Below are 14,677 nucleotides of genomic sequence, written 5' to 3' on the forward strand. Positions count from 1 at the left end.
CAAATTTGATCAGCATTCCCTGCACCTCCTCCTCCAAGTCATTAATAAAAATGTTGAAGAGCACTGGGCCCAGGACTGAGCCCTGCGGTACCCTACTCGTTACCTCTCCCCAGTTTGAGAAGGTCCCATTGATAAGCACTCTTTGAGTCCGATTCTGTAGCCAACTGTGGATCCACCAGATCGTTGTTTCATCTAGCCCACTTTGAACTAGTTTGCTCATCAGGATATCATGGGGCACTTTGTCGAAAGCTTTGCTGAAGTCAAGGTATATGATGTCTACAGCATTCCCACGGTCTACAAGGGAGGTTACTTCATCAAAAAATGAGATCAGATTCGTCTGGCAGGACTTGTTTTTGGCAAATCCATGTTGGCTTCGAGTAATCACGGCATTGTTGTCAAGGTGCTTCCAGATGGATTGCTTTATGATCTGCTCCAGAATTTTCCCAGGGATTGATGTCAGACTGACTGGTCTGTAGTTCCCAGGTTCCTCCTTTTTACCCTTTTTGAAGATAGGGACAACATTAGCCCTCCTCCAGTCATCTGGCACTTCCCCCGTCCTCCATGATTTCTCAAAGAGAATAGACAGCGGTTCTGAGAGTTCTTCTGCCAGTTCCTTGATGACTCCAGGATGCAGTTCATCTGGCCCTGGAGATTTGAACTCATTCAAAGTAATTAGGTGTTCCTTGACCATATGCCTGTCGATCTCAAGCTGCAATCCTGCCCCTTCAGCCTGTACTTCGCCTTTGCCAGGGGGGTAATAGACCCTCTTTTGGGAGAAGACTGAGCCAAAGCAGGAATTGAGCACCTCTGCCTTTTCTTTGTCATCTGTTATCATTTTGCCATCCGTATTTAATAGCTGAACCACCATTTCTTTCCTCTGCCCTTTACTATGCATGTAGCTGAAGAAAGCCTTTTTGTTGTTTTTAACATCCCTTGCTAACCTCAGCTCATTCTCAGCTTTAGCCTTCCTGACGCCATCCCTGCAATTCTGTGCTATCTGCCTGTACTCTTCCTTTGTTACTTGGCCTTCTTTCCACTTCCTATATGTGTCCTTTTTTGTTTTCAGGTCATCCCTAAGCTTTTTGTGAAGCCACATTGGCTTCTTCTCTTGTCTTCCACCTTTTCTTCTTGTTGGAATTGCTTGTGATTGTGCCTTGAGAATTTCCTTTTTTAAAAGCTCCCACCCATCTTGGACTCCTTTTCTTGCTAGCATCGCTTGCCATGGGACCTTACTGATCATTGTTCTGAGTTTATGAAAATCAGCTTTCCTAAAATCCAGGGTACGCGTTTGACTACACTCGGCTTTTGCTTCCCTTAGAACCAAGAACTCAAGTACAACATGGTCGCTTTCCCCCAGAGTTCCTGTAACTGCTACTTTATCCACTAAGTCATCTCTGTTGCTTAGGATCAAGTCAAGGATAGCCGATCCTCTAGTTCCTTCCTCTACTTTCTGTAGGAGGAAGTTATCTGCCACACAAGTCAGGAATTTCCTGGAGGGGCCATGTTTTGCAGAATTTGTCTCCCAACAAATATCGGGGAAATTGAAGTCCCCCATTACTACTACATCATGCTTCCTTAAAACATTGGCTATTTGCTTTTCAAAAGTTTGAAAATGGTCCATGGGGTCACGAAGAGTCGGACACGACTGAACAGCTGAACAACAAGAAAAGTCAGAGAGATCAGCTTAATGTCCCTGGCACAATATGAGCAGGAAAGAACAAAAGACCCTAAGAGAATTATCTGTGGATTCTTCCATTGTCATCAAAGAATCAGATCAGGAAGAGATATAGTTATTCAGAATAGCCATGATGATTAAAAAAAGTGAGGTCCTATGTCAGCTCACAGACAGATCTGCATACTTGCCCCAGCCTAACAACCTGAGTAATGATATTGCTAAAAAGTTCTAGTTTGTTTTGGAAGAAGGTGTAAACCTGGGCTATATAACAACTAATGAGTACAGTTTTCTTATGAATACAAATCTGGTTTTTAACATTCACCCTAGAGTTTTGGGTTGTAAGTCTGTCCTAGAGCCTCTATCTTTATTTTTTTACCATTTTCTCAAACCCTTCATTCCTTGAATTCCATCATACATACATGACTCCATGGATTTTATTGCTAAGTTAAACTCCATCACAACAACTGAAAAAGATTTCTTGTTCACTATCTCTATCTTTATACCAATATACCTCAGGATCAAGCTTTTATGGTGATAATCAAATGCTGGACAAAATAATAGAAAAGCATTATCCTACTTTTTATTTGGTTCAGTTGGCGCTGGCAGTGCGCCACTCGGCAAGAAACCCATGCTGCTCTTGCCAAGCAGGGCCGTGATTGCCATTTGTGATTGTGGCCAAGCCAGTGCCCATGCCCTTTCCCCTTTGCCAGTGTCAGCCCCTCCAATGGTGCCCAAATGGCACCTTGAAGGGGCTGTCGCCCACCGCCTTCGCACTTGGCAAACGTACAGAGGTGCAGGCATGGATAGCCTGTATTGAGTCCCCAGCACCTCTTTTTTGGGGTGCTGGGCAAGCCATTCCCCTTCCCCGTAAAGATCCCTCACGTTGCTTCGGTTTTGGCAGCTGTCAAAACAGAAGCAGCGAGAGTGATCTTTAGGGTTAAATGGGGATGCATGTCTACTTTCATAGGAAGGAGTGGGGGGGAGTGACATGCCAACTGGGGGACCCGCTTAAGTAGCTAGTGCACCCATAAAAGCATGGGTGGGTAAAAGTTCAGTGGGTAATTTTAAACCTTTTAGGGCTAGGGTTGGGGGCGTCATCCAATGTCCTTGGTGAGGGGTTGGATTTTGCCCCCACAGGCCGATTTTTGGCAAGGGGTGCTTTTACATTCCTATACAAGGCTACGAAGCGATCGCACTCCATAGGCTTGCCCAGGAATTTAAAAGCAGCCCTATGCCAAAAATAGGCTGCACGGAGTGACATTCAACACCCGCCAAGGCTCCTTGGGGCAACAGGGTCCTTGGTGGGGGGTTGGATGTCCCCCCCCCAAAGGATCACTGAAGTGACTTTCATTTTGACAGCACATGCACATGTATGGAAAACTGAATAATTTTTTTTTAATTGTGCACGTTTTCCAGGCACAGGGAAGCACAAACATTTTTTCCTAGTCCCAATTTTGTGCAAAAGTGGGGCTGAGAAAATAAAAGAAAAAGGGCTCCAGCTGCGATCAAAATTGCGATTGGAGCCGGGAAGGGGGGGCTTGGTGGCAGACAAGACAAGTCTGCCAGCAAGTCCCCTGGGATACCAGGTGGAGGACTGAACAGGAGGGAAGGGGGACGAGAGGGCAAACAACCCACGCACTGTGGGTTGTTTGCCGGATGGACTGGCCAGTGCACTAACCACACTCTGTGGATTGTTCGCAAAGCGACCCACAGTGTGTCTCTAGTCATCCACCATGGGCTAGTGTGTCATGTGAACATGCCTATTGTATAGTAGCCTTCTGAGACAATGCACTATAGTTATAATCAATAACATAGAGTTGTACCTTTTCCCTTTTGTTGTCTGTATTTCTTTTCCTAAGTATAAAGTCTATTGAACCCCAGTAAACTTTTACGCTTGCTATTATCAGTGCTTACACTAGACACAAGCTAAATATCTTGCATAGTTACTGCAATTCAAGATCCATTGTTAGCAGTAATTTACTCTTATGGCCTCAGGCCCAAACCAGATGCCCCACACATACACACACACACCTGCAGCCCCCAGGTGGTGGTGAGTTTAAGCAGAGGAACAACATCACATGGGTGGGTGAAGGGTTTGCTTAACCTGCCCTCCAGTCATTTTTCAGTAAAAGCCATGTCCCCAGCTGCTTTCTCACTTGCAGGGGGGTAGGGGTGGGGTTAAGTGGAAGTGAGGTAAAGAGAAAAGCTTATGCAGCTCCTTCACTCATTATTCCTCTGCTTAAACACCCAGCCTCCCAAGCTTGCTTTTAGTTAAAAAAAAGAAAGTTGGGGAAAAGATGCACACAACACATGTGACACACAGTTATACGATTGGTACATCTAGACCCACCTTTGTTTGCCCTGACTGGCAGTATCTCTCCATTGGCTTAGGCATGGGTAGCTGCCAGCTCTACTCCCTGAGATCCTTTTAAATTGAAGATGCTGCAGTCTGAACTTGGGATCTTCTGTGCTCCAACACTGAGCTATTGTCCATTCCTCATGTGTAGTTTGGGCTTGAAATTTCTTGTCCTACTACCAGCATGTCTTATTCCAGCATAGTAACCACAGAAGCCATTGAAATGGAAGTCTGAAACCAGGGCAAGCAACCTAAAAGAACTGCCAGCATTATCCCCACATGTCTTTGGGGGCAATTGTAATACACACCCATGATGACATGCTCAGCATAATTTCCTCAGAGACTAAAGATTCTATTAATGTGCAGGTATCTTGGTCCTTTCTGAAAGTCTCACCAAGAACTAGCACATTAAACTGCTACATAAAGTTTTGATGGAGAATAAAGCACAGGGGTTCTAACAAAATCCTCTCTGGGGAGTCTTTGATATAATGCTGAAAATTAGCCCTGAGATGTAACTCCTATAAACCAAAAGAAACGTTTACCCAAAACACTTACAAGTGCCAAAGAAATAGTGTGGTTATTTACAGATACCTGTATTTACAGGTTCTGAGGGTGAACTTTGGTGTACATTAAGCCATGTTTGGTCACAATACTGTTTGGGCTTGGAGGACTCTATTTGGTTTTCTTCAACTTCTATGTTCAATTTTAGTCAATGTGCATTTCACATTTATGATCTGCACTTTGCAAAAAATATTAGTTATGAGCCATCCTAGTGTGGACATAGCACCCCATGACCAAGGAATGCCATAGGGCTTGATAGATTCCTGTTTTTCTTGCCCTCCCACCTAGTGCATATGCACAGGTAGATGTATGTGCAGTTCATAAGGCCACTACAGGGATTGGGAGGTCTCTGTGTGTGTCCCTATCTTCAACAGCCCTCCCTTTCATCTGGGTGAAAATTACTATTTCTGGATTTTTCAATATTGCTTCATTAGTAGAAAAAAACAGTTTCCTGAAAAACAATGGAACAGCCCTTTATGAGGAGAAACACTGTACCAGCATATCGCCACTTACTTTGACATTGCATACACGATATTCAGTGGATTCGGCTTATGAAATGGGATGAAAGGTCTGAAAAGATAGAAGAATGTGTTTAGGATAATCAGTGAAGCAAAGAAACAGAATATTCCCTCCGGCTGCATGTTTGTTAGCAAGCAAACTTAGGGATGTACGAAAGTCACTTACCTTGTCGCAGCTTTGATTCGCGGTGGGGGGGAGGCGCTCCATCCCTCCCCCTGGAATCCTCCCTGGGCCAGCTCTGCTCCACAGCGGCTCCGCAGAGCCGCTGGCCAGGGCCGTCCGCAGCCGGAGTTCCAGCCACGACCGGCTGCTGCTGACACAAATGGCAGCCGCCATAGCGGCCGCCATTTGCGCCCTGGCAGGTTGCTGTGATAGGCTACGTTAAGTATTTACGTAGCCTATCATGGCAAATAGCAGGGGCGCAAACAGCGGCCGCTATGCTGTTTGCACCGCTGCTTTTTCCGTGATAGGCTCCATAAATACTTACGTAGCCTATCATGGCAGCCTGCCAGGATGCAAATGGCGGCCGCTACGGCAGCCATTTGCGGCCGCAGCAGCCGGCCGAGAGACCAGCTGCCGCCGCCAGTGCCAGAGCCCCCGCCGCTGGAACATCCACCCCAGGTAAGCTTCGTCCCGGGGGGGATTCCGCGGGGTGGCGGGGGGGTGGGAGGCAGTTCCGCCACAGGTTTTGGGGGGCCGAATGCCAGTGCATTCGGCCTCACTGAAATCCGTGGCGGAATTCTCCGCCATGCCTAAGCATACTATTTAACTGCGTTTCAGCTGATAACTGCCTTCAACAGCGTCACAAGTAATAGTCACTATTCTCATTTTTCTTTAAAACGTATAATAAGATGCCTTAATGGATATAACACTGGTCTCATTCCATAAACCTCAACAGAGTTCATTCTAGTTCATGATACCAGAGCATGTTTGTTTTTTTTAATAGTATTTTTTCCTTCCACTTCCTTTATGTGTGCTTTTTTGTTTTCAGGTCATCTCTAAGCTTTTTGTGAAGCCACATTGGCTTCTTCTTCCGCCTTTTTTTCTCGTTGGAATTGTTTGTCATTGTGCCTTCAGAATTTCCCTTTTTAAAAACTCCCACCCACCCTGGACTCCTTTTCTCATTAGAGTTGCTCACCATGGGACCTTACTTATCATTGTTCCGAGTTTACTAAAATCAGCTTTCCTAAAATCCAGGGTACGGGTTTGGCTACACTCGACTTTTGGTTCCTTTAGAACCAAGAAATCAAATATAACTTGGTCACCTTCCCCTAGAGTTCCCGTAACTGCTACTTTATCCACTAAGTCATCTCTGTTGGTTAGGATCAAGTCAAGGAGAGCTGATCCTCTACTTCCTTCCTCTACTTTCTGTAGGAGGAAGTTATCTGCAACACAAGTCAGGAATTTCTTGGAGGGGCCATGTTTTACAGAATTTGTCTCCCAACAAATATCAGGGAAATTTAAGTCCCCCATTACTACTACATCTTGCTTCCTTGAAACATTGGCAATTTGCTTTTCAAAAGATTCATCCTCATCTTCTCCTTGACTGGGTGGCCAGTAGTAGACTCCGACCACCAGGTTCCTTTTATTCTTTGCTCCATTTATTTTAACCCAGATGCTCTCGATGTGGCTACCAAGCCCATCCTCCTGTATTTCTGTGCAGAGATATATATTTTTCACATATAGTGCAACTCCACCTCCCTTTCTGTTCCTCCTGTTCTGGCCACCAACTCCACGTTGAATTTGCATAGAAGTTTCTGAATTAAATTGCTTTGTAAGATAAAGCAACTGTTTGTCAACTGATGTAGTCTTTAACTTTGCCCACAGCCTCTCTTGGAGTATTAGATCAAAGTCCGATTTAAGATCCACAAATTGCCTCTTATCAGCAGAAACACCTTTACTGAATCCTGCCTGCTCCTCACCCCAAATGTTTTCTCTCTCAAGCCATGCCTCATATTTAGTAAAGACTATAAAGAAAGCTGGCATATAATTTACAAATGACAGATAGCAGGCTTATTGGTCTGCAGTTGCTCCTGGACCATTTCCCATGCACCCATAGCATCCCACAGTGGGCACTCCACCCTGGCAGAGATGCATCTGTGATTATTACTCTGGATGGGGATGAAGAGGAGAAATGAGTGCCCTCCAAAGGTTAGAGATGTCCATCCACCATACCAGGGACAGGATCACATTGGTGGGAAGGTGAAAGCTTGTGCATCAAGCATTCCAATTCAACTTGAACACATGGTTAATCAGTTTTGGAGCACCCTCATGTGCAACTGGGGAAGGCAATGGCAAACCACCCCGCTATAGTCTGCCATGAAAATGCCAGCGCAAGTGGCATCCCTCTAGGGGTTAGTAATGACCCAGTGCTTGCACAGGAAGAACCTTTCTATGCGCAAGTAACCTCTGGACTCATGAGGCAGTGGTGTATTCCTGACACTCCAACTCTCCTGTGAGCTATGCCAATGTTAAGGCATGATCTGGAGGGAGAAATGCTTGACCCATGTTGGAATCAAGAACCACTCCAATGAATTGGATACATCATGTTGGTGTTAAGTGAGACTTCTCCACATTGATGCAAAGGCCAAAATTGTGGAGAAGGTAACAGGAAATCAAAATGGCACTCACGATCCTGGCCTTTGATGGCACTACCAGAAGCCAATTGTCTATGGAGGGGTAGACAGAGACCCCCTGGAGGTGGAGGTAAGCTGTAATGATGGCCATGCATTTTGTGAATACCCCCTGTGTTGTGGTGAGCCCGAAAGGCTACACCCAAAACTTGATACACCTCCGTTCTGACAGGAAACCAAAGGAACCGTTGATAATCCACAATGCTAGATATGTATTAAGAGGAGTCTTTTAGATCCAGAGACACAAACCAATCGCCCTTCCAAACAAGTGGAATAGATGCAAGTGTGATCTCTGAGGTCTAAAATTGGCCAAAGTCATTCATTCCATTTTAGTACCATGAAATAGCGGGAACAGAAACCTTCTGAAATATCTTGTGCTGGAACTTGTTCTATTGCCCATTTCAACAGAAGGGTATCTACTTCAGCCAAAAGTGGTGGTGAGGGAGTGGTCACTTTGATGGAACCTCCTGGAGGTAGAATGTTTAATTCAACTCTGTGGCCCCATTGAACAATGGAAAAGACCAAGTGTCAGTTATTATTTGTCTCCAGGCCTGGAGGCAGCATAACAGGTGAGATCTGAAGGTGGGGTGACAGACAAAGAATAAAGTTGGGTGAGTCAAAGGCACTCTTTATTATTGTTGTCTGGCCTCCTTCAATTGCTTCTGAACTTCAAAGACTGGAATTGGTGTTTCTGCACTGGGACAGTTGGTGAAAAGACTGACTTGCTGGACTGCAGGACTGCTTATAGGCAGGTTTCCTACACAATCTTTGGGGAAGATATGAAGATGATTGTTGATTGATACCCATACGTTCTGACATGTTCTGACCTGTTTGGATGTTGTCCATTGCCTCGTCTGTCTTAGCACTGAACAGAATTGGAAGACCCTCAGTTTGGGAGCAAGACTCTTGGGAGAGACTGGCAGATCTCAGCCAGGCATACCTATGCAATGTGATGAAGCCAACCATCACTTTCAAATCACAATCTGCCATGTGATGAGTAGTATTGATTTGATGACATGCAAGACTCAGAGTCTCACATTGAAGAACGTGAGTAAGTTCGTACCGTTCTTCTGGAAGGTGCTCAAACGGAGTCCCAACTTTCTCTCAAAGAAATAGTTGATACCGAGCCACTGCAGCTTGGTAGCTAGCTACATGCAAACCCAGTGATGCAGAGGAATAGATGTGACCTCCCATCAAATCTAAATGTCTACCCACCTTGTCTACCAAGGAAGAGTGAACGTTCTGGGATTGCCCTTGAGACTCTTCCAATATCACAGAGTTCAGGGTAGGATGATGGAACAAAACTCCTGTACTCTGCCACTTTGTACATTTCTTCCAACTTCTTCGAAGTTGGTGGAGCCGAGGATGGAGCCTTCCAGAATTGCTGGATTGCTTGTAAAAGAGCCAGAAGCATTGGAATCACCACTAGAGAGGAGGCCTCAGTCAGCACGGCACTGAACACTGGATCCTTCAGTTGAACCACTGGCTGATGGGTCTTGAGTCCCAAGGAATGAGCCATGCAGAGAATTTGTCCTGTATGTTCTGTTGGAGAAGGAGGGTCTTGATTCCCTTCAACTGTGTCTGGTGAGGAGATGGAAGGAGCAATGAAAGAATACAAGTTCAAGTCTGACTGGTAATCTTCTGGAGCCAAAGGTGGAGACAACTGTGTGCTGCAGCAGAGGCCTGCCTATCTTATTGGTTGAGCTCAATGAGGTGGCTTGAGTGGTCCCAACAGGTTGAGTTACCTAATGTAGTATGGTGAGTGATGGAACGAGCAGGGATAAAACTGATGTTTCCATTGATGGCAAAGTGGGAGTTGGCAGAAATGCCAATGATATCTGCAAAGGCATTGGTGGTACTGTAGGAGCCAATTGAAGCATCAGTTCCAAAAGAGGTGGATAACGAAGAGGGGTCTGGGCCAATCTTTTAAGGATCAGTATCAGTGAGTTTATCAGTGGAGCTAATGCCAATACAGAGACTCTTGGTGCAACCTCTGCTACTGAGACAGTTGGTCTGAGGTCCTGGGCCTTAGAAGATGTGGCAACAGCAGCCAAAGAAGAAGAAGAAGAAGACGTCTTCTTCTTCTTCATCATCTTCATCTTCTTCATCTTCTTCAATGTCTGTTCTGCCTGGATAGGTTTATGAGATCTAGCCCAATTAGGCAGCTTCTTTGCCACTTCTCGATTGAGCAATCAACCCAGTGTAGGAGATTCCACGTGGGCGACGGTTGAGGTTGACGGAATCTTCGCTGAGGGAGAGGTAAGACCCCTAAGGAAGCCATATCTAAGCAGTCAACAGCTTCAGATGCCCAAGGGGGGGTACTTTCACCACCTGAGACATCCAGGTCTCTGGCCACAGAAATAGGCAAAGATAGACAGGTTGCTACCTGTAACTGTAGTTCTTCAAGTTGTCATCTTGCATTCACACATAAGGGCTGTGCACCTGTGAGAAGCATTGATTCAGGAAACTTCTATAGCTGAGGAATATCCCCCCCACCGTCCCAGTGCATATGTCCCTAGTGCATTCCCACTTGTTCCCTCAATTCCTTGAGACTGACACTGTAGCCTCAGAACCAAGAAGAAATACCTTCAGTACCCAACATTGAACTAAAGTATGACACTGAAGCGGGGACAGCAGGTGGGTTGTGTGAATGCACAGATGACCACTCGAAGAACTACAGTTACAGGTCTTTTTTCTTTGTGGTCTCTGTGCATCACACATATGGGAGACTAGCAAGCTAACTTACAAGGTTGTGGGTCGGTGTCCTATTACAATACAGATGAAAGGATGGCATGACCAAAAACACAGTCAGCTCTAGCCCAAACATCCAGTCTGTAGTGTCTAACAAAGGTAGACAATGTAGACCAGGTTGCAGCACAGCATAGTTCAGGAATCACAACCACTCTATTGAATGTGACTGACGCTGCTACCACACAAGTAGAGTGAGCTCAGACTGGGGCAGACAGTTTGCGTCCAGCCAGCTCATATGATAGTTCAATAGTCTTTATGACCAAGGATGCAACGCATTGAGTCGAAAGCAGCTGGCCCTTATGCTTGCCACCAGACCGACGATGAGGCAAGGCTAGAGTTGGAATTGTTCAGTCTTCAAATCATAGAAGGCCAAAGTGCAGTGCACATCAAGCATGTGCAAGGTTGACTTCAGAGGTGTAGACGGGGAAGTAAAGAATGCAGGCAGGATAATGTCCTGGCTTAAACTCAAATCCAGCACAACTTTTGGCAAGAAGGTGAGGTCAGGTCTGAGGACCATCTTGTCTCAGAGAAAGGTGAGGTAAGGCTGGACTACTCTGAGCACACAGAGTTCACTGGCTCAGCTTACAAATGTAACTGCCACCAAAAACACCACTTTCCAAGAAAGGAGGTGTAGGTCTGTAGTCACCAGTGGCTCAAAGGGCTTGGATGAAAGTGCTTTAAGCACTACAGAAAGGCTCCAACTCAGTACTATGGAGCGAACTGTTGGTGCCAAATTGCTGATCCCCTTCAGGAATCTCTTTGCTGTTGGATGTGAAAAAACTGAAACCCCCTCAACAGGAGGTTGAAACGCAGAGACTGCAGACAGATAAACTCTCAGAGATGACAGTTTAAGTCCTTTCTGAAAGAGGGTTAGGAGAAACTGAAGAATCTGGTGCAAGAGCACTTGAGCGGGTGGAAACCATGATCCCGAGCACAGTGTTGGAGTGTGGAAAAATACCTGAGAGGGAAAAATATACTAAAAAGGTCATACATGATAGGAAACAGGAACTAAGTTCTTAAGTCAAGATGAGATAAGCAACTATCAGGAGAATTTAGGAATAATAAAGGTCTAGACCAAGAAGTGCTAAGATCAACAACAGTCTCCTAGCAGGAGACTGTTGCAGTTGCTTTAAGAGAAGGACTAACAGGAAGGTGTCGGCTGCTGGGCAGCTAATGGCAATCAATCACTGGCTGATAACAGGGCTGTAAACCTGTCCAAGGCTGGGAAGCGAAAAAGCAGCTTGTAGCAAGGGATGTTTTACCCAGGCAGCGAGTCCAAAGCGTTGAGGCAAAGAGAAGTCCGTTCTCCGATCTGGGGTCCAAAACACACACGAGGAAACACAAGAGGAAACATGAGCACGGCAGTGCACAAGGTCCGAGGCTGAGGCTGAGAACCTGTGTATAACATAACGTTGTTTCTTCAGTGGTCTAACCCCAGCCTGCCAACCCCTTTTAACAGCCACGACTTGAAGCAACTGTATCTAATCAGTCCTTCTGCCTCTGAGAATCACTGTCTTAAATGGACAGAGGCTCGCTTACGCTGCTCCCAGACATGCAGCTGCCTTCATTCTGCAGGGATCAGTGGCATTTCACCCTCCAAATTCTCTGGGGAGACTGCAACTGGGCCTGGAACCTCCATAGGGAATGAGGGGGCTCGGGCTCCTTCTGTGCTGGTCCTTTCCTCTGGGTTTGGAGCCTGCTCTTCCCCTTCATCCTCAGAGGAGTGAGGGGGGCATGACGAAGGGCCCAAATGTATACCAAAGTGCTTAGATTGCTTATGCTGTTGCTGTGCAGTCTTAATCTCTGAGCATGCGCAGATGTACTTATGCTATGTAAAGAAAAGTATATAACCTCACGGAACACGGCAATGGGGTGTGTTCTCTTGCCGAGGCTCGAGACCAGTGTGGTTTTGGGAATAAACCAGACCTTGAGAATTGGAGTGTCATGTTTTAAATTCCTCCACAGTTCTGGTGCCATAACTCGGATCTCTTCTTGGCCATCTCCCTGGAGGGCTGAGACTGCACCCCTGGTGCCAACCCAGAGGTAAGAGACCATTTGAAATCTCTAATGGGGCGGACTCTTAGTGCCTGCCAGCAGAGAGGCGAGACTGTGATTCGAACTAAATTTTTAGACCCAGGGTCTGTTCTCCTCCTTATAGTAGGTATCTGTGCATTTGCATGAGTGAATGAGGGCAAGGGGGTCAAACAGACTCTGATGTCTCATTCCCCGGGGCACCTGTCAGCCTACCTAGGCTGCCTGTCACAAAAGACTCCGGTCCAGCGGTTAAAAGACTCCGGTCCTGGCTGGCCGAGGCTGCTGCTCCAACCCTTGCAGCCATGTGTCCAGCTGGATTTTCGTATGCACAGCAGCCGAGGGCTGGGGATCGGGGAGGGGGAGTGGCTGTTATCTACCAAGAGTCCTTGGTCTTCACCAGGCCCCCTCTCCGGGAGACCAAGGTTGCTGAGTGCATGTACTGGAGGTTGGGCCCGAAGGGCAGTCTGGGGATTCTGCTCGTGTACCGTCCACCCCGCTGCACGACTGACTCCCTGGCCGAGGTGCTGGAGGTGGTCTCTGATGTGCGTGTACAGTCCCCTAACTTATTGGTGTTGGGGGACTTCAACGTACATTCAGAGGCCATCCTCATAGGAGCACCTCGGGACTTCATGGAGACCATGGCCTCCTGGGAGCTGCACCATATTCTAACTGGGCCCACCCATGTAGCCGGTCATGCACTAGACCTTGTGTTTGGTTCTGGAGAAGCGGGGAGTGATCTGGAAGTCAGGGGTATATCCACCACCCCCTTGTCATGGTCAGATCACTATCTGGTGATGTTGGACTTCTCGGTTCCACAACCCCTCCGCAGGGGTGGAGGACCCATTAAATGGTCCACCCCAGGAGTCTTATGGATCCAAATGGATTCCTGAACGCGCTTGGGGATTCTCTGGGGCACACCAACGGCCACTCGGTCGAGACCCTGGTGGGTGGCTGGAATGCCGCAATCACTGGGGCATTAGATTAGGTGGCTCCAAAATGCCCTCTCCCCCTGAACAGGGCTCAGACTGCACCATGGTTCAATCCGCGGTTACGAGCTCTGAAACAGGAGGTGAGACAGCTAGAGCGCCGTGGCGGAAGTCTCGCTCCAAAGACGATCAGACATGGGCTAGAGCTGTATCTTCAGCCTATCATGTGGTGGTGAAGGCAGCAAAAAAGGAATATTATGCTGCCTCCATCGCGTCTGCAGAGTGCTGTCCCAGGAGGCTGTTCCAAGTGGTCCGGAGCCTGGTTGGTCCTGTGGCTCCGGAACCACTGGAGCATTCTAAGGCCTCCTGTGAGGCCTTGGCAAGGCACTTTGCAGACAAAATTGATCAGATTAGGTGTGTTACTCTGCACGCTGTGGATACAGTTAGTGAGCAAGAGGCGGCCTGTGGCAAACCAGTTTTGTGGGATCGGTTCCAGCTTCTTCCTCCTGATGAAGTGGACAAGGTGCTTTCATCTGTACGGACGACCACCTGCTTACTTGATCCTTGCCCATCTTGGCTCATTATGGGCTGCAGAGAGAGACTGGGTGAGGGGATCAGGGCGGTAGTGAACGCCTCCCTTGAGGAGGGAGTGATGCCATCAGCCCTCAAGGAGGCAGTGATAAGACCGCTCTTAAAGAAGCCCTCCTTGGATCCTCAAGTTCTGAACAACTTTCGCCCAGTCTCAAATCTGCCATTTTTGGGCAAGGTGATCGAGCGGGTGGTGGCGGTGCAGTTGAAGGCACACTTGGAAGAAACTGATTATGTAGACCCATTTCAGTCAGGCTTCAGGCTTGGGCATGGGACAGAAACGACCTTGGTCGCCTTGGTAGATGATATGAGGAGGGCTCTGGATAGGGGTGAATGCTCCTTCCTTGTTCTCCCCGACCTCTCAGCGGCTTTTGATACCATTGACCACGGTATCCTCCTGGACCGCCTGGAGGGGTTGGGCATTGGAGACACCGTATTGCAGTGCTTCCGATCCTTCCTCTCCGGCAGGTACCAGAGGGTAGCACTGGGAGAGGAGGTTTCGGACCCGTGGCCACTCACTTGTGGGGTGCCACAGGGTTCCATCCTCTCCCGGATGCAATTTAACATCTATGTGAAGCCGCTGGGGGCTATCATCAGGAGGTTTGGGGTGCAGTGTCATCAATATGCGGATGAC

At 47.3% G+C, this 14,677-nt stretch overlaps 1 protein-coding gene across 4 annotated transcripts in view; it reads right to left on the reverse strand.

The window, feature by feature from the left end:
• The window catches only part of CFAP91 (cilia and flagella associated protein 91), a 135,769-nt gene that overhangs the window by 93,296 nt on the left and 27,796 nt on the right, over positions 1-14,677 (reverse strand). For all 4 annotated transcript variants that reach the window (XM_084835395.1, XM_084835394.1, XM_084835398.1 and 1 more), the window contains one exon: positions 5,106-5,162. In XM_084835395.1, coding sequence (XP_084691521.1) covers positions 5,106-5,162 — 57 coding nt within the window. The remainder of the gene's footprint in view (positions 1-5,105; positions 5,163-14,677) is intronic.

The sequence above is a fragment of the Heloderma suspectum genome, chromosome 2, assembly GCF_057233095.1.
Source record: "Heloderma suspectum isolate Gila_16-S chromosome 2, 16-S_ref, whole genome shotgun sequence".
Taxonomy (NCBI): Eukaryota; Metazoa; Chordata; class Lepidosauria; order Squamata; family Helodermatidae; genus Heloderma; species Heloderma suspectum.